Source organism: Aquarana catesbeiana, linkage group LG05 (genome assembly GCF_042186555.1).
Source record: "Aquarana catesbeiana isolate 2022-GZ linkage group LG05, ASM4218655v1, whole genome shotgun sequence".
NCBI classification, from domain to species: Eukaryota; Metazoa; Chordata; class Amphibia; order Anura; family Ranidae; genus Aquarana; species Aquarana catesbeiana.
Window position 1 is genome coordinate 647,939,945 of NC_133328.1, and position 25,346 is coordinate 647,965,290.

Below are 25,346 nucleotides of genomic sequence, written 5' to 3' on the forward strand. Positions count from 1 at the left end.
GAACACACCAGACAGGTCAGGGATAAAGTTGTGGAGAAGTATAAAGCAGGGTTAGGTTATAAAAAAAATCTCCCAAGCTTTGAACATCTCACGGAGCTCTGTTCAATCCATCATCGGAAAATGGAAAGAGTATGGCACAACTGCAAACCTACCAAGACATGGCCGTCCACCTAAACTGACCGGCCGGGCAAGGAGAACATTTATCAGAGAAGACCCAAGAGGTCCATGGTAACTCTGGAGGAGCTGCAGAGATCCACAGCTCAGGTGGGAGAATCTGTCCACAGGACAACTATTAGTCGTGTTCTCCACAAATCTGCCCTTTATGGAAGAGTGACAAGAAGAAAGACATTGGTGAAAGAAAGTCATAAGAAGTCCTGTTTGTAGTTTGTGAGAAGCCATGTGGAGGACACAGCAAACATGTGGAAGAAGGTGATCTGGTCACAGGAGACCAAAACTGAACTTTTTGGCCTAAAAGCAAAACTATGTGTGGGGGAAAACTAACACTGCACATCACCCTGAACACACCATTGCCACTGTGAAACATGGTGGTGGCAGCATCATGTGGTGGGGATGGTTTTCTTCAGCAGGGACAGGGAAGCTGGTCAGAGTTGATGGGAAGATGGATGGAGACAAATACAGGACAATCTTAGAAGAAAACCTGTTAGTCTACAAAAGACTTGAGACTGGGGCGGAGGTTCACCTTCCAGCAGGACAACGACCCGAAACATCCAGCCAGAGCTACAATGGAATGGTTTAGATCAAAGCATATTCATGTGTTAGAATGGCCCAGTCACAGTCCAGACCTAAATCACATTGAGAATCTGTGGCAAGACTTGAAAATTGCTGTTCAGACGCTCTCCATCCAATCTGACAGAGCTTGAGATATTTTACAAAGAAGAATGGGCAAAAATGTCCTCTCTAGATGTGCAAAGCTGGTAGAGACACCCCCAAAAAGACTTGTAGAGAAAGGGGGTTCTACAAAGTATTGACTCCGGGGGGCGCCATACAAATGCCCCCCCCCCAACACCCTTTTCACATATTTATTTGTATCATTTATCATTTTCCTTCCACTTCACAATTATATGACACTTTGTGTTGGTCTATCACATAAAATACATTTGTTTTTGGTTGTAACATGAAAAAATGTGGAACGTTTCAAGGTATTGTATATACCATATCTGTGGGATTCCTCTAGAAGCCGAAACACACTATAGTAGATAACTCTACTTTTCACTTCTCTTCACTGGCTTCCGAGTGAATACAGGAGGTTATCCGTTTTCATGATCTCGAGGACAGTTTCTGCCTCCCCCTCCTATGTGTAACCCCAGAGCCCCATCATTGGAGGTTGTCACTTGTGCTGGGACATGTACGTAATGTTTTAACTTTTCATGGTGTCAACCATATTGAAACACTTCTGTGATTTTTAGGTTTATAAACCTGTGTAAGAGGCCGACCGGAGAAGTTACTGTGCCTCCTGTTGCAGTTGAATGCTTTCATTTTCTCATGCGCTGTATACTTTTTTTTTTATAGGAAATCCACGGTTTGGTCAATGTACTTTTAGGAAGCAGATATTTTTCTTTCTTTCTTTTTTTTATTTTTTACATTTTTTTTTTTTTTTTTTTTTATAAATTCTTTTTATTCAATTAAAAAAATAGTTATACAAACCAAAGCCTGTTGGGCATACCCAGGCTTAAACAACACAATATAACACATGGACACAATTAGTACAGGAAGCTATGATATTTAAAAGGACACAATTCCAGTGTATTAAAAATATTGACATCTTTTGTACAGTATATGCCCAACCTCACCTGGCTCGGCTGTGGGCAATGGTTGGTTGGGGAACCAGGGCCAGCCATCCCTTTATGGATTCGAATGGTTGCAGCCTGAGGATGGGTGAGGTCTGTACCTTTCTCAGAGTAAACAGATCTTTCTTTCTCTGCTGGCTCTATATTGGAATGGTACAATCAAGATGCAACGTAAAAGACCAGAAGTAATCTGGTGTTCTGAGGTTTGGCAAAGCGGTGGTGAGTGGAGGTTTGAGCTGCATGGTCCGAGCCCACAGTGGAGCCAGGATGGGGTCTTGACCCTGTGGTAGGGCAATATGTATTTTTTTTTTTTTTTTTAAGTTATTCATACATCATGTTTATGGGGGGGGGGGGTGTAATTTTGTGTTTGAACCATTTACTGAAGCATTCGTAAACTAATTGCTGACTTGAATAGGAAAGGTTAAATTGTTGAATGCAATGCTGGTAATTGCCCACCTGTTATAATAGACATTACTGTGATGTTTACGTTTAAACTATATTACCACTTTGCGATGGTTAGATATTAACAGAACACTTGTCTTTCCTGGGGAAAATGCTGCCACAGGTTCCTTCCAGTGCTGCCCACATGTATATAAAGACTAGGGCTGGGAGATTTTCTTTAAAAAAAAAAAAATCTTCGATTCTCTTAAAAAAAACTTGATTTACGATTCGAATCAAGCTTTTTTGTTTTTTTTTTGGAAACCGCGCCGGTCCTGAGGCGCTGCGGGCATGAGCTTTTAGGCGAGGCCGCAGCTTCGGCCTAGTCCGCGGCGTCCGGCCTCGCGGACTAGGCCGAAGCCGCGGCCTCGCCTAAAAACTCATGCCCGCAGCGCCTCGGGACCGGCGCGGTGAAAAAAATAAATCTAAAAAAAACGATTTGCTTAAATTTTGAATCGATTTGACCTCTCAGCTCGATTCAAGATTTAAATCGATTTTTATCCCAGCCCTAATAAAGACCTATTATACCAAATGATCTGTGCCAAATGAGGGTCAGCAGGACTGAACTGTGGTCCTTCCCTTGATCAGAGACAAGCCTATGTGGACTGGGGGTCCTCCTAGTTTGGCTGGTCCCTGTGCATGTGGACTGGGGGGTCCTCCCCTTGAGCAGGGACCAGCCAGTCTGGCCTGGGGGGTCCTCCCCTTGAGCAGGGACCGGCCAGTCTGGCCTGGGGGGTCCTCCCCTTGAGCAAGGGACCGGCCAGTCTGGCCTGGGGGGTCCTCCCCTTGAGCAAGGGACCGGCCAGTCTGGCCTGGGGGGTCCTCCCCTTGAGCAAGGGACCGGCCAGTCTGGCCTGGAGGGTCCTCCCCTTGAGCAAGGGACCGGCCAGTCTGGCCTGGGGGGTCCTCCCCTTGAGCAAGGGACCGGCCAGTCTGGCCTGGGGGGTCCTCCCCTTGAGCAAGGGACCGGCCAGTCTGGCCTGGGGGGTCCTCCCCTTGAGCAAGGGGCCGGCCAGTCTGGCCTGGGGGGTCCTCCCCTTGAGCAAGGGACCGGCCAGTCTGGCCTGGGGGGTCCTCCCCTTGAGCAAGGGACCGGCCAGTCTGGCCTGGGGGGTCCTCCCCTTGAGCAAGGGACCGGCCAGTCTGGCCTGGGGGGTCCTCCCCTTGAGCAAGGGACCGGCCAGTCTGGCCTGGGGGGTCCTCCCCTTGAGCAAGGGACCGGCCAGTCTGGCCTGGGGGGTCCTCCCCTTGAGCAAGGGACCGGCCAGTCTGGCCTGGGGGGTCCTCCCCTTGAGCAAGGGACCGGCCAGTCTGGCCTGGGGGGTCCTCCCCTTGAGCAAGGGACCGGCCAGTCTGGCCTGGGGGGTCCTCCCCTTGAGCGGGGACCAGCCAATCTGGCCTGGGGGGTCCTCCCCTTGAGCAAGGGACCAGCCAGTCTGGCCTGGGGGGTCCTCCCCTTGAGCGGGGACCAGCCAGTCTGGCCTGGGGGGTCCTCCCCTTGAGCGGGGACCAGCCAATCTGGCCTGGGGGGTCCTCCCCTTGAGCGGCGACCAGCCAATCTGGCCTGGGGGGTCCTCCCCTTGAGCGGGGACCAGCCAGTCTGGCCTGGGGGGTCCTCCCCTTGAGCGGGGACCAGCCAATCTGGCCTACCTGTAATGTAGTAGTTGGGCCTTGCGTGTAAAAACTGAGGGGGAACATGGAGCAGGATTTTCTCCAGAAGTACCTTTTTATTAGGGGTAGGCTTTCTTTTTATATATTGCCATATGTTTGGGAAAACGATTACCATGGTGTTCTCATATCTAGCTTTGAGTATATGATAATGTATCTTTGAATATCACAAGCTTTTCCAGAATAGATGGAATGTTTTATATTAATGCTGAGCAGTTGTTCTCTGTGAGTTCTGATTCTCCATCCAGTAGATGAAAGTGTTAGCCTAATTCTGGGAATTCGCAATTCCTTCTGGCGAATCTAGGTGAATGTGAAGGTCTAGTACAGCTCCTTAATTTGTATTTATTTTTATTTATATTTATTTTTTATTTTTGTTGACTGAAGACGTATAACGCCTGGAGACATAATACTGACTAGAAGACATTGAGAATCATTTTATCTTTTCCACTCTTGAGTCTACCTATACTGTCACTGCCTGCTGTCTTTACTGCTTCCCCTGCAGTCAGTCACCCCACTGTGAGAACGAGCTAAACAATTTATTATTTGCAGGTAACAAACGCTACAAAGCCATCTGCGGGTGCTGCCCGCCCACCTGCATCCAGCAGCAACAAAACTGGCAGTGCCAATGTGAGTAATGGGGCATCCTCTCCTGTTTTCTTCTGTCTTCACTGATGCATCCTGTCCTAGACCTATCACACATGCCAGGCTCTGGTACTATGACTCTGTGGCAGAAGAACTCCTTACTGGGATCACCCTTCAGGTTTATAGTGAAGGACCAGGCTAGTCAAAACTGACCAGTAGATGCCAAAGATGCACGTTTTTCCTGTGGTTCTCAGGCGCTCTAGATTTGAGATATTTGGGTCCCTGCTGTGCCCATTATGAGGGGTCCCCACCATCCCTGTGCTGAGTTCACGGGTCTGTACACCCGCTGTGCCCATTGAGGGGTTCCCACCATCCCTGTGCTGAGTTCCCGGGTCTGTACACCCGATGTGCCCATTATGAGGGGTTCCCACCATCCCTGTGCTGAGTTCCCGGGTCTGTACATCCGCTGTGCCCATTATGAGGGGTTCCCACCATCTCTGTGCTGAGTTCCCGGGTCTGTACACCCGCTGTGCCCATTATGAGGGGTTCCCACCATCCCTGTGCTGAGTTCCTGGGTCTGTACACCCACTGTGCCCATTATGAGGGGTTCCCACCATCCCTGTGCTGAGTTCCCGGGTCTGTACCCCTGCTGTGCCCATTATGAGGGGTTCCCACCATCCCTGTGCTGAGTTCTCGGGTCTGTACACCCGCTGTGCCCATTGAGGGGTTCCCACCATCCCTGTGCTGAGTTCTCGGGTCTGTACACCTGCCGTGCTGATCATGAGATCGCCACCAAGTGCTACATACTCCATAAATTTAAGTTGAATCATAAATCAGGACTGGAAGGAGGACAGACCCTTTAAATGGGGTTTTCCGACATTCCATGTATGTATCGCTGGATTGTTATTCTGCTGCAATTGTAGATTGCACCCCTTTTCCCTCCCCAGCACTTCTCTACATTGCTGTAAACTGGCTGCTGGGAAGTGTGTCTAGCCTGGCTGGTAACCTACCTCCCGGTGTGGAGACTAAACGCCTGTAGATGAAAACCCGAATCCTCATTCTTTCATCCTTTTTTCATAAGAAAGTTTGTCTGACAGTTTTTGCCCATTTACAGCACTGCTGACAGTCAAACCGTTTTCCCTAAATTTATTTTTCACCAATATTTTTTACATTCTTCCAATATTAATATTTTTTTCCCCCATATTAAATTTTTTTTTTCACATTTTTTCCAATATTTTCTCCTATTTCATTTTCTTCTAGTCTTTTTGCTTGGCCTATCTACCTTTTTACTTCAGTATCTGAGGAAGTGCTGCTTCCACCGATCTCATCCTAAAGCTTCCCAGGCCGGAGTTTTTCTGCCATACACTTTCCTCCTATCTGAAATAATTGGTGGTGGGAGAGCGCCCTGCCCGGCTAACACTGGCTTTTGATTCCTGCTAATGTAGGTGGATTTTTCACTGCAGATGTCTCAACCAAAACACCTCAATGATCTGATCTTTTCTTCCTTGTCTAGCTTTTCAGGTTGCAGTTTCTGTACACAATGAATTTGTTTTGTCTGGATGTGTAGATGTGTGGGGGTTGTCTGTATAGTGCGCACACACACGCTGGTCCCACTTCTGATGAGGATTGTCTCGTTTTTATAGCTTCATTTTATCCTCTTTACAGGTGCAAATTACGAACAAAAAAATGGATGTATCAAAGGTTGCTGCCAAGTGCGGATCAAAACCCGGCACCAAGCACAAGACGGGTAAATATACAAAGAAGTATGGGCTTTGTGTTTTTGGCTTATAAAGGAATTCCAGGTATGGATATTTTATACAGAGCAGCTTGGCCCAATAGAACTATGTATGCAGCATCAGGGCCGTCTTTAACATTGATTGGATCATGGGCAAACATTTTCTTGGGGCCCCCTCCATGCAATTTCGCTTTCCACCTGCCAGCACACCATGGACTGGGGTGGTGAGAGGACCCATCAATAGACAGAAAACTCCTAGGGAACTAGTACTTCTGGGATCAGTGGCAGTGCTGGGGGGGAGGGGAGGGTGTGAACAATGGCAATACTGATTTTTTTACCGACTACCGATATAAAGAGGAGTTTCAACACTGGCCACCAATGTAATAGGGTTTACACTGACCACTTATGTAATAGAAGCATTCACGGTAAACACCAATGTAAGGAGGGATTTACACTGACCACTAATGTAAGGGGGACCTTCACACATGCCACTAGTGTGAATAAAAGGATTTTACACCAAGCCCCAATGTAATGAGAAGATATACATATGTATGCCACCTCTATTTACATATGAATGCCGCAGGTCCGCAGCTTTTTACATATGAATGCCGCCGATATATACATATCAATGCCAGTTATTTACAAGTAAACACAGGGCCTGCAGGTGAGTCATCTGTACACAACAATAAGGCAGAGCTTGGCAGCATTAGTAGCAACACTTCACACTGAGATATCGGGACACATCAGGGCACTAAAACCTCAAGGGACAAGAGAATTTAAACCAGGATAGTTGGCAAGTATGAGGTAGCTGCTTTGGGCCCTACAGCAATGACAGGGCCCAGGGCAGCTGCCCTTTTTGCCCTGCCTTAAAGACGGCCCTGTGTAGCATGCCTGGTTGATGCCCCTGGAAGCTGGAAATCACTGAAGTAGTCAGCACTACTTCACCACTTCTACAGGCTTCTCCACTTGCTTCTGGGATGCACGTCAAGTGGCTGAACTCAGAAGAACGGCAACTATACACGGTCGCCATTCAGAGAATGTTTGCATTTTCTAACACAGGGATATGCAGTTAGCGGACATCCAGCTGTTGAAAAACTACAAGTCCCATCATGCCTCTGCCTCTGGGTGTCAGGCTTGAGGCTGTCAGTCTTGCTATGCCTCATGGGACTTGTAGTTCTGCAACAGCTGGAGGTCCGCTAATTGCATATCCCTGATCTAACTGAATGCAAAGCCTTCTTTGATTGGATGAGGTGGAGATCCTTATGTCACCTCCCTGCTTCTCCATCTTGTTCCGTTGGAGAGCGCTTTGCATCCTTGCCTTTAATTAGGCCGAGGCCAGTAGGGGGGGCTCCCATTAATTCACTTACTGTGATTGGCTGTCCTCCATGGCTCCCAATTGTCAGTAGTTTACCGTGATCTGTCGGTTACTCGTGGTTCTAGGATGCGCTAGACTGGCACAATGCAGTGACACGCATGTGGCAGCTGAGTATTAAGCCCCAATCGCCACGTTGTCTCATATATGCGTAACGCAGCAGTTAAGTGACAAATGAACTCAAGTCTAATACTTTAGGCAGTTACATCAACAGGGTTTTTTTTTTTCTTTTGGGGGAAAAAAAAAAAAAATTAAAGTAGACTGGGGCATGCCCTGCATGTGAATTCAAATAGAAATACATTTAAAATTAAAAGAATTTTTTTTTATATATATATATATACTGAGTGCCATCATATCTATTAACCCTTTCGCTGCCAGGTCAAAATGTCGTACAGACCTGACGGTGGGGGGTTCACACACAATTCGTTGCCTGCAGCCACCAGGATTGCGTCTAAAATGGACAGTCAGATGCTTGACTACCTCCACACACACCCTGTAGTGGTGCCCTCTGCCATGTATTCTGGGGTCTACTTGCCCATCCACAGGCCGACAAGGCAGGTGCCGGCGGATGGAGAGATGAGAAGCGGACACATGTTTGCTCTCCTCCCCTTCTTGCTGTGACCCAGAAAGTGACGTGTATGACGTCACGTCCAGGTCATCCTGTGTCCCTGGTTAGAATAGCCAGGAAGGGATGTATTGTGCGACTCGAATTGCAATACATTCAGTGAAGCCCAGAGGAGACATGCAGGGTCTTTTTAGACCCCGCATGTCTTAAAGAGAACCTATCGCCTAAAAATCACAGAGCTTCTTGTCCCCTATGGGATGGGAAAAAAAAAGTTACCCCAAGCACATGAAATCCCCCACCCCCCTTTCGCTGGAATGAGAGCAATACTTCTAGACACAGACCACCTCCGTAACCCTAAACTGATGACCTATAGGGGGCTTTTGAAGCATCTCCTATAGAAAATATAGAGCACTGAAGTTTGTCGCCATTTCACGGGCGCACACAAATTTTAAGGTTTGACCTGTTGGGTATCTATTTGTTGCAACCTCATCTTTTATATTTTAACACAAATGTGGGTCGTGTATTGCGTTTGTTTGCCCTAAAATTCACTTTAGTGTGTTTTTTACTGAAATTTCCTAGACCTTTTTGCGGTAATATCAGGTGGCTTTCAGAATATATATGTTTGGGGGTTTTATGTAATCTTCAGGCCTAAAATTTTTATTTATTTTTTTTTTAAATGCGTGGAAAACAAAAATGCAAAACTGTTTCTGGCAGCAAAAAGGTCAAACCCATCAGGTTATAGAATATTATATGTTTTACTATATGTAGTGGTTCTTCAAAGCCCTGTTTACACCTCTTCTATCATTCTCCTTAGGTGTTGCTGATGGCAAATCTGAAGTGAATTCGAAGAAGACAGAAGTGACAAAGCAGAAGCCTCAGGACAGCACAAAAGTGAGAATCTCGCACACATGGCTGTTTGTAGTGATTATGTTAAAATTTCCAGCTCCTGTTCTGATAGACGGTGTGAAATAAAACGTTGTTACTTTTTTTTTTCTTCTTTTTTTTTTTTTTTTTTTTCTGTACAGGAAAATGAGGTGGAGCAACTGGCACCTTCACAGAACATAGACCTAGTGACGCCTACAGAGGTTACAGCGGCAGACACGCGGGAAAATACGGTGGAGGAGACTCTTCCCGTAGATGAAGGCAACCAAAGGGATATCCAGGACTTCAATGCTCTTATACCGGAGACAAGTAAGAATCTCACTGAGCTAATGTGCTAGATAGTAGCAGCGATAACTGATAGGCGAAGGTTAGGGTTTCTGCTCCTGAGGGACTTTCACCGACACAATGTCAGGCTAGCAGAAGTCACAGCTGCCAATACCTGATGGGTGCGAGTCCAATTTTCCTGCCCCTGAGGAACTTTCGCAGACACAGAAGGTAGAACTTGAAGAAGTCACAGCAGCAATACCTGATAGGCGGGAGTTCGTTTTCTTGCGCCTGAGGAACTTTTGCCGACACAGAACGTCAGCTAGCAGAAGTCACAGTCGCAATACCTGATGGGAGTCCAATGTTCCTAACCTTGAGGAACTTTCACTGATTCAGAATGTCAACTTGTAGAAGTCTTAGCTGGTAGGAGGGAATTGGTGACTCCCAAAGAGCATAGACATTATGGGGTTGATTTACTAAATAAAATGAGTGACTGCAAAATTTGGCGCAGCTCTGCATAGAAACCAATCGGCTTCCAGGTTTTTTTTTTTTTTGTTTTTTTTGTTTTTTGTTTTTTTTGTCAAAGCTTAATTGAAACAAGTTAGATGCTGATTGGCTTTAATGCAGAGCTGCACCAGATTTTGCACTCTCCATTTTTAGTAAATCGACTTCGGTATTATCTTGTTCAAACGGCACACTTTCCATGCACACTGTTATTATGTACTTGTCTGTAATGCTCTTCCAAATTTAGGTAGACCCGTGGCCTACACTGTAATGCCAAAAGTCTATAGACATCCCTCCGAATGATCAGGTTTCTCCAGTCAAAGATACTGGTAATGCAACAGCATACAAAGACAGTTTAGTCCATTGTGGTAACAGCATGGTGAAGATCCTTCCCTGTTTCGGTATGACCGTGGACCCTGTTTACAAAGCCACCACCATAAAGACATGGTGTGACCAATTTGATGTGGAGCAACGCATGTGTTCTGCACAGAGCCCTGACCTCAACCCTACTGATCACCATTGGGATGAATTGGAACACCAATGGTGAGCCAGGTTTTCTCAACCAGCATCAGTATCTGACCTCACAGATGGGCGCAAATTCCTACAGACACCCTCCAAAATCTTGTGGAAAGCCTTCCCAGATGAGTGGAGGATGTTATAGCCACAAAAGAGGCTAATTGGTTTTGGAATGTGATGCCCAACAAGCTCATTGCAGTTTCGTGGCAAAGTGACCACAAACATATGGCATAATAATGCACATGCCCCTGTGTACAAAGCCAGCTTCATAAGGACATGGTTTGTCCATTTTGGTGTGGAGGATCTGGAGTGTCCTGCAGAATCCTGACCTCAACCCGACAGAACACCTTTGAGATGAATTGGAATGCTGATTGTTTGAGGTCAGGTACTGATGTTAAAGAAGACCTGGAACACAGTGTGCACAAATTCCCACAGACGGCCTCCAAAATCTTGTGGAAAGCCTTCACAGGAGAGTGAAGGATGTTATATTTGGGGGGCAACTACACTATAAAGTCCATAGTTTTGGAAATGGAATGTCCCAGCAAATAGGTAGAAGTGTGTCATGGCCTGGTGTCTAGACTTTAAGCTATATATTAGAACATACTGAAATTTTCTGTTTTTTGTTTACTTAGAACAGCTTTAAACACCTGAGTTAAATGTTTTCAGAGCTGTCCAGATTTGATTCTCAGCGTCTACATACAGGCTAGAATTGTGGTGTAAAAATGGTTATCTTCTACAAATATATTGGTCATTTTTATAGATTTGTTAATCAGTTTTTTAAAGTGGGCCTAAAGTGGCAGGGACCAGTCTTGCACTGTGAAGATTGGCAGATTAGGTGAGTATATCTCAACTGTGATGGCAAACCTTGGCACCCCAGATGTTTTTGGAACTACATTTCCCATGATGCTCTGCAGTGTAGATAAGAATCATGGGAAATGTAGTGGCAGGGAACCAGTCTTGCACTGTGAAGATTGGCAGATTAGGTGAGTACATCTCCACTATCTCATCCCCTACACCAGTGTTTCTCAACTCCAGTCCTCAAGGCACCCCGACAGGTCATGTTTTCAGGCTTTCCACTATTTTGCATTGGTGATTTGATCAGTTTCACTGCCTTAGTAATGACCACAGCTGTTTCATCTGAGGGAAATCCTGAACACATGACCTGTTGGGGCGCCTTGAGGACTGGAGTTGAGAAACACTGCTCTAGACCAGTCATGGCAAACCTTGGCACCCCAGATATTTTGGAACTACGTTTCCGATGATCTGAATTGTGGATGAGCATCATGGGAAATATAGTTCCAAAACATCTGGGGGCGCCAAGGTTTGCCATCACTGCCCTAGACCAAAACCAACAGTTAACCCATGCAGTGTGGGCACAGTCCCACTGCATATGGGGAGGGGGGGGCAGAGTTCTGCTCTAAGGGATTGCTATTATTGGAGGCTGCCATTGCTGATGGCCTTCTGAAAATGTTGGTTGCCTCTGGTTTTGATTACTTATTCATTGGCCATCATTGAAGCCATTGGATCAGTATGAAAGCCTGAGAGAGAGAGAGAGCACATTTTTAGAAGAAGATATCCGCAGTGGCAGCCTACAAGTTCTGATACAGGTATTTTTTTTTTTAGCATTGGCTATAGTGGGTGGTGAGTACTGGAAGGATCCTGGCCCTCGAGGACCCAGTTTGGACAGCCATGTCTGTAAATATGAGTGAGCCACAGCTACGCCATGGGTGATGTCATAAATTATAGGTTGCTGTAGGAATATTGTACATCCAAATCGGTGGCTGTAAGGCCCCTTTCACACGGATGTTCCGATCGGGTCTGCCTGTCAGTTTTTCAGGCAGACCCAACCGGTAACCTCCATTCTTCTTTATGGAGTGGCGGTTGTAAACGGACATGTGTCCATTTAAACCCACCTACATCTGATCCACCAAAAACAGATGGCTTGGGATGCGTTTGCCGTTGGGCGGATAGGATGGCAATCGGGTGTAAACGGCATTTGGTCCTTTTTAGAGGAGAGGTGTCTTGTGTCTGCTCTTCATGAGCGGAGCGGACACGGACCTGTCATCCGCCTGCTCAGCGGGAATCAGCAGAGAGACCCCCCCCTTGCTGAGCAAGGGGATCACAGCTTGCAGTCCGCCCCATGTGAAAGGGGCCTAAGACGATGGCACTCAATGTAAAGGACCCTGCTGCTGTTTTTGGGGGTGGGGAGCAAGGCTTATGTCACCAATGTAATTGCTGATATCTGAGCAAGAAATGCTTTTATTTTCCAGGCATCTAATGATGAATTTGTGGTGTCGTCTCCCATCTTGTCTCATTGTCTGATCTCCTCCCTGTACAACTCCCACATCTGTCCTTCCCACTTGTTCTCCATCCGAAATCGTCACACTGTTTTACTGCAGATTGATGTGAGGTTGGGCCCGCCGGCGAGAGATGGACCACGGAGAATGGCGTCTGCGTCCCTACGCAGCATTTACATCTACCCCACTCCACTTATAACACACCATACTGAGGGCCTGTTCCTGCCGACTCCACTTCTCCACTGCTGACTAGTCCTCCACCAGGGTCCTCCGATCTCCCGCTACCCTAACACAGGAGCCCTCGCGCTCCCACCAGTAAACGCTCTGCACTTTCTAAGAGGTGACCCAGTCCGCCAGCCTCTCTCCACCTGGTGTCTGGCTACCGTGATGGGGGCGACAGACATGGCGTTTCCGGAAGATGGGCTCTCGTGTATTGTGTGTCTTTATTTTTTTTCTTTTTTTTTTTTTTTTTTTTCTTTTTTTATATATAGATGGTTTCTATGAATGTTTTTTAGCAGTGTAATCTTCTGGTAGTGCACATGAGCATGTCAGACCAATCGTAACAGATTACAAACCAAGAGGTATTCTTTGTCGATTTTCGTTGGCTTTCTGAATCCTACAGGGCGGAGCTCCGGGGAGGAAGTGAAATCCTTTCTGCAAAGAAATGTCGACAATCTCTAGTTTGCATGCTTCTGTGGGGGAGAAAACGTTGCTGAACAGCCGACTTTCTCTACGCACGATCGGTCCATCACCCAGCCAGAGACCAGGAAGGTCGTTGTCGGTCTGGTCACGTCATTCGCTCTGTGACTCACCAGCCCTGTTGGAGACTTGTGTTCCTGTGTTATTATTTAATATTAATAATAAATGTTAAGTATATTATATATATATATATAAATGACACACATGCCGTAGACTCGTCTTAACTGTAGAATTCCAGGACTCCTTTATTACATTTGTGCGCAATTTCGCTTCCATGATGTCCACGTTCCGTAGTCATCTACTGGCCTTTCCTACATCTACGACGCTGCTTAACATATCGAGCGCTTGTGACTGTTTTTTTTGTTTTTTTTTGTTTTTTTGTTTTTTTCTTTAGGTTTCTTTATTTTTAACTTTATTGAAGGGTAAATTAATTTGGGCAGAAGAAAGTTGATTTCCGAAAGTTATGAGTATGTGACTTAACAGGAGCGACGCGGCACCTTGGACTGGCTGGCTCTCCATAGACCGAGGTCCCTCAATCTTAGCTCAGGGTTCTCGGGGGGACTTCCCTTTTTAGGGGTTTAGACAGGGTGAGAAGCCAGGAAAGGAGTCCAGCAATGCCGGCCCGGGCTCCTGGCTATGACGTCATTGGTTATTGCACGTTATATGAAATGTTTGCAGATCGACGGTTTGTTTTTAAGGTAGTTTTTGACGGGAAGCTTCATAGATGCCCGCGTGCCATGATAAGTCCCGAAAGGGGGGGGGGGAGGGATGTCTATCTTCCTTTTTATTGCGAGAAAAAGAACAAACTTCCACGTCATCTGCAGCTTATGGAAATTGTCTCTCCTAAGACATTAGAAATGAAATAAAAAGATGTTGCTTTGTATCGTTGTGGTTTGAACTAACATTTTTTATGTGCTGTGACATGACACTAAAGACTGACGTGTAAATGATGAGCTCTCCGATGAAGCAGGATTGTGGGGATAGACGGTCGGGGGGAGGGGGGGCAAAGGCGTAGGCAACAGGGGTGCGGAACAGAGAACAGTACCATACCCCTCCCTCTGTACCTACACAAAGTTCTTATTGCACTTCTGTATTTTTATATATATATATTAAAATATGTTGCATGGTTTCTAATAAAATGATGTTAAAATGTTACAAAATTGCAGTGGTGTAATGTTTCAGTTTCCTCTGAAAAATTCAGGATTGAGCAGAAATGGCCCACATCGTTGACACTTTCACCCCTCTTGGTGTGTGGCTTCCCCGGCAGATGTGTTTTTATAGTCCTGCTTCACCTCCTCTCACCTGTTTACTGACACGGCTGACTGATGCTGGGTGGAAAAGTTACCTTCTATCAACGTTTGTTTCGAATTACATGCTGTGGCCAAGGGAAACTTGATAAAACCAATAAATGTAAGTTAATAATTTAGAGACAAAGCTGGTCATGTCCTATATAGGCGGGAAGTCAGGAGGGGGGCTTTAATTAAGCTTTCTGCGTCATAATAATGGGTGCACCACATGAATAAAGCCAATAGACCTATTTTAGACCCATCTACGCCAGTTTCTATTTCAGAGTAAAAGGAAGCTGGCATGGTGTCTGCACCAGTGGCATCTGGTGCTCCATATTTGAGGGGGGGGGGGTGGCGGCAAACAAACCTCCCCCCCCCCCCCCCCCCCCCCCGCACGGGAGACAGACGCCGGCAATCAGTGGCCCCTCGCGGGACACAGACGGCGGAGAACAGTGCCCCAACTAAGCAAGCCAATGAGTCTTAAGACTCCCTGACCAATCGGGTCTCTGGACTCTCTTCCTGATTGGCCGCGAGGAGAAGCAAGTGGGTGGTCTTGGGGCTCAGTGCTCTGCACCCCGAGTTCACCTTTTTTTTTAAGCCAATTAGAACCTCAGGCTCTAATCATGTGCTTAAAAAAAGAAAAACCCCATTGAAATCCATGCATCCGGTGCCCTGCATGTAGATTAGGGGCCAGGCCCATGGGTTAGGGGGGGCAGCACCCCTAATGGATGGGCTGGCACTGGTCTGCACGTAATAATTGCAGCATTTTTCAATAGGAAAAAAAATGCTGCAGATCTCCAGATTGGACCTTGCATACAGGATGGGAAATGTTTACCGACGGCTCACGTATCGCTCTGCCCGTGCAGTGCTTTCACTGCACAAGCAGAGCTTGTATGATAGCTTCTTCTTCCCTCTCACTCTTAAGCCTGGTACATGTCGTCTGGTTTCTATTGAACCAGCCAATGATGTCCAACATTAGGCTTTAGTGGAGCGTGTGGGCAGATGGGCATCTGGAGCATGCAGCGCCAGCTAAACTGCCTTCTGTGCTGTGTCCTAGACCCAGCATAGAAAACGGAGTGGATCACTCCTAATTCACAGAGGGGCTGGTACCTCTTTTTTGTTAGGAGCAAGACCTACTTTGCTTTCTTTTGCACAAAGCCTGCACCACTCAAATTCCAGCTGTTTTTTAAAGAAATTCTTTCAGCATAGGGGGTAATGCGTTTACTACACATAACCCACTTCTTGTCTGTAACACCACGTGAAGGATACTGCAGCAAACTTTTGTTCAGCCTTAAATGGCTGATACAGGATTACAAGAGTCTTGGACCTAATGGTCCTCACGGGTGCAGGAATGGCTGCGTGGGATATTGGCTGGTCAAAGCCAGCATTCTGAACAAGGTCCAGTTGATGATTCCACTAATTCTAGATGGGTCATCAACCTAGTTGAAGTGTATTTATAACAAAAACGTATTATCTTAATTGTACAGATCACAGGCTGGGATATTCATAGACCCTCTGTTATAGGCTTCTACCCTCAGGTGAATTGACCCCTATTTTTTTTAGTTTGAATAGGAAAGAGTTGGGTCGTGGTCATTTTTCGGTGTCTGCATACCATCGGAGAAATGTTTCCCTTTTACTTCCTGTTTTATGAAGTTGGCTATTTACCAAACTGAAGAGAACTCACTGGGAGATTTCACCTTACCTCTTGTTCTGGGGGCAACTCAAAATTTCAGGGTTTCCCCTCACTTTTATTCTCTGCAACACTCTGCAGTGGAAATAGAGGGGAGAAATCCTCAGTAATGGGGACACAGCAATACAATCTTCAGAGTCTAACTCTTTACCACTCTGGCCAAAACTAAACCAAAATTTGCCTAGAGCAGTGGTTCTCAACTCCTGTCCTCGGGACCCACCAACAGGCCAGGTTTGCAGGATAACTGAAATACATCACAGATGATATCAATTGCTGCTCAGTGATTGCAGTATTCCAGTCTGCATCTCCCCAAGGTAATACTTAAATTCTGGCCTGTTAGTGGGTCCTGAGGACAGGAGTTGAGAACCACTGGCCTAGAGCATCCTTTCTCAACCTTCCTTCTCCAAAGGAACCCTTGCAATTTACCTGTCTCAGGGAACCCATGCTAAGTTTAGTCTGTTGGTGGTCAGAATGTTCCCCTTGCATTGATGGTCAGATTGCCACCCTTAGACCCCATACACACTATTAGAGTGTCTGCAGATTTTTGTCTTCAGCTTTACCAAAACCATATAATATGAGTTTCAATTTGTATGCAATCGGGCAGGCCCTTGCACTACATGCTTTTGGTAAATCCTAAAGGAAATCAAACAAGGTGTATGGGGGTCTTACAGTCATGTCTCTGGCTCTGCCAAGTGGTATTTGTCCCTGTAACTATGCAGGCACCATCACGTGAGAGATCAGTTCAAGGAACCCCTATCTACTTTTGAAGGAAGGATTCCACAGAGCCCTGGTTAGGAATATTTGGACTAGAGATGCACTTTAAAGTAGAATTCCAGCTTACACCTAACTAACCTTAAAACGGTCCCTTCCGTCCTAACACCTAGACTTCCCAGCCTGTGTAAGGAATAATGTATATACTAGCCTATTTTCACCCGGTTCCAATCTGGTCACGTGTTTCTGCTCCCCTGTGTCACCCAGGGCAGATGCAGGGTAGAGAGAGTACAGATAATGGCTGGGCCATTGAAGTCTATGGGTGACGTCACCGCACCAGGCTTTACTAACTGTTGTCTGAGCGCACTTTCCTCTGCAGCTGCCACCAGGTGAGATCACGTGAATGGACCGAAGCGGGCTGAAATTGGGTAAGTATTTACATCTTTCTTACACAGGTTAGCTAGCATTGGTGTTAGGAGGAGGGGACATATTTAGGACTAGTTGGGTTTTAAATAAATTCTATTTTAACTTTAAGCATGACATCCTTGATATAAACTCCAGGAGGATTTGCTGATTAAAATTCCCTTCTGTACCCGTAAATCCTTATCTGACTGTTTTTGTCATTTTTGTTTTCCGTCTCCTGAGAGATAGATACATTTTTGGCTGCTGTTGAAGCAGAGGTTCGCCTTGCCTCAATGATTCAGGTCATCAGCCAGCAGGTCCCAACGAAAATATTCTTCAGAGCTGCGGTTGTGCTGCTTAGATCGGGAGGGAATGGGGATCACTGTGGTAGACTTTTAGAAGGCTTGTTACCTAGAGCAAACTGGAACAAGTAGAGATGAGGCTGGATTCCGTTATCAGATTTTGATAGGGCACTGACTCTGATGCCCTGTTAATCAGAGGCTCAGATTTAAACATTGATGTGTACAGTGCCCCTAAATGTTGGGCCCTGATCTGAAGATTCATGTGTACAGGGACCCTAAATGTGGGGCCCAGATCTCAAGATTCATGTGTACATTAATCCATAGAAGAAATTAACCAGCAACCCAATACTTTCAAAGGTTCCAAATTCATTATTAGGCTACATAAAAGGGCCACACAATAAGCTAACATGTTTCAGCCATGACAGCCTTCTTCAAAGCTTAGATATTTTGTGCCCCATTTTAATGTAGCCTAGTAAAGAACTTGGAATGTACTGGGTTGCTGACTAATTTCTTTTATGAATTGGTGCCTTGGGAGCACACACTCCAGCCATGAGCCCTGGCACTCAGCAATCTATGTGGTTACAGGTACGTTGAGCATGGGTAAAGTTTCTTCAGTTCGTCATGTGTACAATGCCCCTTTAAATCAGGGGTCTCAAACTCAAATTACCTGAGGGCCACGGGACGAGTTTTCATATCCCGTGGGGGCCACGTGCAAACTTTTAAGCTTCAAAAAGAACATTAAACTAGTATATATAGTGATAGTTACTGCTTGCTATCAGTCACTGCTTACTACCAGATGCTTGGCAGTGTTTACTCTGCAGCAGCCAGCTCCCAGCAGAACCCACAGCTTGAGGGTCCTGCTGGTCTGTAGGCCGTGGCCAGCAGGACCCACAGGTCACTGGACAGGGTCCAGCAGGACCCCACAGGTTCGCAGCCAGCTCCTGGCAGGATCCGCCTGAGGACCCCACAGGTCAGCGGCCAGCAGGACCCACAGTCCTGCAGCTGGCTCCCAGCAGGACCCACAGCTTGTGGGTCCTGCTGGGAGCTAGCTGTGGACCTGTGGGTCCTGCTGGCCTGTAGGCCATATGGCCATAGGCCAGCAGGACCCCACAGGTTCACAGCCAGCTCCTAGCAGGATCCACGGGCACTTGGGCAGCTCCCAGTGTTGAGGGCTATTTTGAGGTTACTGGATGGGCACTGGGGCAGGGTAAATGAGGTGTATAAGGAGGGGATAGATGAGATGATCATGTTGGGTCAGCTGGGGGTGTCAGGGTCTCTCACCGTGACCTCAGTGATGGGCTGATGGCAGCTGCCAGCTCGGGCTCAGCAGGACAGGTCCTCCTCCTAGTGATTCAGACTCAGCCACGACGGTGTCCAAGAAGATCCCACTGGGAATTGTAGTTTGGCTGTAGTCAGTGGTGTCACTAGGGTTGGTGTCGCCCCCCCGTCTAGGCTGCACAGCACCATGCAGGCAGCGCACAGTCATGGGGCGCACCCCAAACCAGCCCCTGTAAATGATAGTATAGGGTGGTATAGTGGTAGGTTGGGGTGGTACAGGGCATCTTAGAACTCTATGTAGTGACAGTGTGCAGAGTAACTTACACAGCATGCCTCATGTCTGCAGATGAAGACGTGGGCGGGGCTGCTGTGTCTGTCCTCGCCTCTATCTGCTTCAGCTGCGGCATCCATAGTGAAGGAGTCTGTGGGAGGATTGGGGGAGGCAGCCACACCCCCAGCACCCCCATAGCATCGCCAATCGCTGTATTTAGGCTGTCTGCGCTCACTGCTCTCCAGACTCCACCCGCCGGGTACAGGGAGGCCCAGATCTGAAAGGTTCCACCTGTACAGTGCCCCTTAAACGGAAGGCCCAAACTTGAAGGTTCCCCTGTACAGTGCTCCTTAAATGAGAAAGTCCAGAAACTTTTAATATTGATGTTGATTCACAGAGACTACATAACAGCCAAAATGTTTTTGGGGATCAAATAATTGAGGACTAGGATTCAGTGTTTGCAATATAAAGATTAGACATAATTAGTAACTACTGGTTGTGCCTAATTTTTACATGACATAACTGGGCGTCTGCTGGTTCTGGTTAGGTCACAATCCATGGGCCAGCAAAGACTTCTGGTTATGCATTTATGTAAGCATAAGGTAATTTAGGGAGGTGAAAGGAGTGTTTGGCCGTCACAGACCATAATTGCACTCCCATAAAAAGAGGTTTTAAGTTGGAGACATGGTCTCTGTAAGCCATTTTTTTTTTTTTTTGAAATCTGTTGCAGATTTCCTTTACCTTGAAGTTAAGGAACAGCACTTCCTATTTCAGGCTGCCAACGTGCGTGCTTCTACAGTTGGGACTTTTCAGGTTTATGCCGCGTTCCTCCTGCAGACCTGATAGGTGACCCAAAGGAGTGTACTCGGCAGGCTGACAGTGCTGCTGCTGAATTTTGAAGCAGTGGCTTAATGTTGTCAGCTTGAAGCTGGGAGCGCTGTTAACTGGCAGGATCTTGGGTGTAATGCTCATCGTTTAGTATCTGTGTAACTACAAGGAGCAGCTGGTGCAAATGGGGACATCTTAATAGCATCATGGACCCTTGGGCAAAGTAATGCACTGGGGCATCTACTAGCCTGCCCCCAATTTATGCACCTGCTCTCAAGAATTAAAGTAAAAAAAAAAAAAAAACACAATAGGATTAAACATTGTTGTGAGTGTGGTATGGAATCTTAAAGTGGAGTTCCACCCACTTTTACAACTCTTCAGCATCCCTCACTAAACTGTGCACTGTAAACAAATTGGATATTTTTTTATTTTTTTTCTCAGCACCTACTGTATATCTGCTGTATGCATTTTTCACTTCCTCCTCCCTGGCTGCGGCCCATCGCATCATTTCCTGTTTGCAATGCCTTCTGGGAAGGGGAGGCAACTTCCTCTGAAACTGCCGTTGCTATGGAAACCTGACCTGTAACCTATTACACTGCTTGTGCTGCACTGAGCATGTGCGAGATCTGCAAGGATGAGGTCCAGGAAGAAATACAGTCTGGCTTCAGATGCCCACACTTAAGATGGCCACGGCCGGCTGTAAGTTTATAAATAACAAACTACTGCTATAACCTGACAAAACAGACCTTAGTTTACAGACTAACTTTACAAGAATACATTAAGCTTGTGTATTATAGGGGTATTTTTATTTAAAAAGTATAACTTTGGCCGGAACACCACTTTAATTAAGATCTCAGTGTTTTGTTTTTCAGTGCCTCCAACCTTACGGTAAATTTGTGAACTTAGTTCAGATAATCAGTACATACCACAATCTTTTCTTGAGTTTGTTAATTTATGGGGATTTCTTACCAATGTATAAATATCTCCCAACAAAATTAGTAAGTAAATAATTTGACTTTATTAATTAACAAGTCTAGTTATACAATTTTAAACAGAACTGAAATTTCTGGTGATTGATATTTCACACCCACATTATCAAAACGGCAATGCAACAATGTCTCTAAATATTTTATAATAAACTCAGGGGTGCCCAAATTGTTCTGGTAGAAAAATATGTGTGGTAATCCAAGAACACAATATCCCTTGTCGCTCGGGGAAACAGTCCTCTGAATTTCTCCAGCCGGAAGGAATCCAAGATATGTCAGATGGATATTGCCAATTTGAAAGAAATATTAATCCAACAGAGCTTACTGAATTGAATGGGGCAATAAATACTCTCCCCGGGACCACAGCAATCTAGTATGATGTAATACAAGTTTGTCTGAATTCCCCCAAACACGGTTTGAATAATACACAGACTAGACAATCAATATGGGCAAATGATAAACTATCCTACACGCGGCATATGATAATGTCAACACATAAACTATACAATCCCTACAATTTTGAGAGAAAAAGACAATATTTGTATGGTTTGTATCTTACCAACAGTTTAAAAGGGGAAGATATCCAACAACATCGAAGTACATCGAGTGGTTCCAGTCACAAGGTCCAGCAAGATGGGGAGTGGTCAAATATCAGCAGGCTTCTTGATTGTCCAGGGGGGGTGTATCCGGCGTGTGGGTCTGTGATCGCCTCTCTATGGCCCTCACATCCTTGATACCATCTGGGACAATAAGCTCAGCCCAGAAGGTTTGGCTTTATTCTCCATTGGTTGGAGAACTCTAATGATTTACCTGGTGAGCCCAGGTAATATCATCTTCAGCCACTAGGTGTGTCTGAGGACAGAAAATGTATTCTAAACTATTGGTAAAAGAAAATATGTTCTCTTTCATAATTGGCATCTATCTATATATTGGGGCTTATGACTATATCTATATTGTTCAAAGACCCCGGCAACTGGTACACAATGCAATACACTTAGTATAAATTTGATTCAATAATATCACACAAAATGGATGTTTATATGGATAAATGCATGACTCCTGCATCTCCTATGAAAACCTATTTGTCTTGGGACAACACATGTTATATGGGTATTTTCATGTAGATGCGGTCACAGTTTCTATGTCTTTACAACAATGATGGGTATCTAAACACAATTCATCATTTTTTCTATATCAAAATTTATATTTCTATCTTATGGCAGATTACGCATGGGTCAGTGGATATTAAAATTATGGTCGTATCTGTGACCTGGAGTCTAATATAGCATTTGAATCACTAATGATCACATATATTAAAAAAAAAAAAAACACATACATACAGGAATTAAATATCTTCCCAGAACATCTTCCCAGAACATTTGAAATGAACTTTGGACAGGCTTACTGAAGGTTTAGAGAAGGGTTTAGTTGTACAAACAATTTTTCCTTATAGACAATATCAATATAAACAAAGACCGACAATTTTGGGGAAAATATTTTTATTTTTTTACTTTTTGTTATAATACATATCCAATAAAAACGAATTTATTCATCAGTTTAGGTAAATATATATTCTTCTACATGTTTGATAAAAAAAAAAAAAAAATCACAAAAGGCGTATATTAATTGGTTTGCGCAAAAGTTATCGCATCTACAAACTATGGGATAGATTTAGGGACTTTTTTTTTTTTACTAGTAATGGTGGCGATCTGTGATTTTTAGCGTGACTGTGACATTGCGGTGGACAAATCTGATCCCAAATGACACTTTTTGGAGTTTCTGCTGCCCCTTCCTCTCCCCCTTCTTGTTTATGGACTGTCCAGATGGCAATATCTTCTCTCTAGTGAACAAACAGCATCATGAAGGCCAAGAAACACACCAGACAGGTCAGGGATAACATTGTGGAGAAGTATAAAGCAGGGTTAGGTTATAAAAAAAAAAAAAAAAAAAAAAAAATCCCAAGCTTTGAACATCTCACGGAGCTCTGTTCAATCCATCATTGGAAAATGGAAAGAATATGGCACAACTGCTAACCTACCAAGACATGGCCGTCCACCTAAACTGACCGGCCGGGCAAGGAGAGCATTCATCAGAGAAGAGCCAAGAGGTCCATGGTAACTCTGGAGGAACTGCAGAGATCCACAGCTCAGGTGGGAGAATCTGTCCACAGGACAACTATTAGTCGTGTTCTCCACAAATCTGCCCTTTATGGAAGAGTGACAAGAAGAAAGACATTGGTGAAAGAAAGTCATAAGAAGTCCTGTTTGTAGATTGTGAGAAGCCATGTGGAGGACACAGCAAACATGTGGAAGAAGGTGATCTGGTCAGATGAGACCAAAATTGAACTTTTTGGCCTAAAAGCAAAATGCTATGTGTGGGGAAAACTAACACTGCACATCACCCTGAACCCACCATCCCCACCGTGAAACATGGTGGTGGCAGCATCATGTGGTGGGGATGCTTTTCTTCAGCAGGGACAGGGAAGCTGGTCAGAGTTGATGGGAAGATGGATGGAGACAAATACAGGTCAATCTTAGAAGAAAACCTGTTAGAGTCTGCAAAAGACTTGAGACTGGGGCGGAGGTTCACCTTCCAGCAGGATAACAACCCTAAACATACAGCCAGAGCTACAATGGAATGGTTTAGATCAAAGCATATTCATGTGTTAGAATGGCCCAGTCACAGTCCAGACCTAAATCACATTGAGAATCTGTGGCAAGACTTGAAAATTGCTGTTCATAGACGCTCTCCATCCAATCTGACAGAGCTTGAGATATTTTACAAAGAAGAATGGGCAGAAATGTCCTCTCTAGATGTGCAAAGCTGGTAGAGACATCCCCAAAAAGACTTGTAGCTGTAATTGCAGAGAAAGGGGGTTCTATAAAATACTCCGGGGGGTGCCAAACAAATGCCCCCCACACTTTTCACATATTTATTTGTATCATTTATCATTTTCCTTCCACTTCACAATTATGTGCCACTTTGTGTTGGTCTATCACATAAAATCCCAATAAAATACATTTACGTTTTTCGTTGTAACATGACAGAATGTGGAAAATTTCAAGGGGTATGAATACTTTTTCAAGGCATTGTATATGGCTGCAATTGTACAGTGAGAATATTGATTGCATGAATAGTGTTGGTCTCTAATTCAAACTGTAATTGATAAACATAAATTACAAAAAAAAAATTTGAGATAACATTGCATCAACAGAAAATTTACTGGGGGAAATGACACTGGGGTCCGGCGCCATTTTTCCTGCACCAGTCTGAACTGCATCCATTGTAAGTAAAAATGATGGTGGGTGGGTAGCAGTTTTGAAAGTAAAGGTTGGAAAAGAGGAAAACAATTTGTCCAAGCACCTGTAAATCTGCAGTGGAGTGGAATAAATTAAATAGAGAAGGCCCGAAGAGAACAGACATAAGACCTTTTCAATACCATAAAGTGATAAACTTGTGTCTATAGGCTAGGCAGATGCCTACTGATTAACAAATATTACAGCTCATACCAATAACATACAAGGCCTAGATCAGGGGTCTCCAAACTTTCTAAGCAAAGGGCCAGTTTACAGTGCCTCAGGCTTTAGTCCCAGACTGCCTGGTGGGAGTAGAAAATGCCAAGCTGTCTATAAAAGTAAGCAATACCCCATCATTGGTTTTAGTGGGAGGAATAGTGCCCCATTGTTGATATCAGCGGGAGGAATAGTGCCCCATTGTTGGTATCAGTGGGAGGAATAGTGCCCCATTGTTGGTATCAGTGGGAGGAATAGTGCCCCATCGTTAACAGTGGGAGGAATAGTGCCCCATCGTTAACAGTGGGAGGAATAGTGCCCCATCGTTAACAGTGGGAGGAATAATGCCACATCGTTAACAGTGGGAGGAATAATGCCACATCGTTAACAGTGGGAGGAATAGTGCCCCATTGTTTGTGTCAGTGGGAAGAATAGTGCCCCATCATTGGTGTCAGTAGGAGGAAAGGTGCCCTTTTATTTGGTCTGGGAGCTGCATTGTACACTGCTGCTGTTAAATTGTAGTGCTGAATGTTTGCTACGTTTCTAAGTTTGTATTTTTTTTTTTTATGTGAAAAACCTTTTAATAAAAATAATTAAACAATAAATAAAAAGGGAGAGAGTCCGAAGAAGGGCAACAAATCTAATAGCGGGTTTGAGAAGCTCAGCTATGAGAAATTACTGCAAACATTAAAGTGGTTGTTAAGCCCCTACACTATAAACATACAATCCCCTCTGTGTTATATAAGAAAG

The 25,346-nt window shown here is 45.2% G+C and overlaps 1 protein-coding gene across 1 annotated transcript in view; it reads left to right on the plus strand.

Annotated features, from left to right (window-relative positions):
• The window catches only part of MAP4 (microtubule associated protein 4), a 158,458-nt gene extending 143,968 nt beyond the window's left edge, over positions 1–14,490 (plus strand). Inside the window, 5 exon segments of the mRNA XM_073632497.1 lie at positions 4,464–4,541; positions 6,162–6,243; positions 8,983–9,059; positions 9,194–9,359; positions 12,605–14,490. Of these exon segments, the coding sequence (XP_073488598.1) occupies positions 4,464–4,541; positions 6,162–6,243; positions 8,983–9,059; positions 9,194–9,359; positions 12,605–12,612 (411 nt within the window). The 3' untranslated portion in view covers positions 12,613–14,490.
• The last annotated feature ends 10,856 nt before the right edge of the window (positions 14,491–25,346 follow it).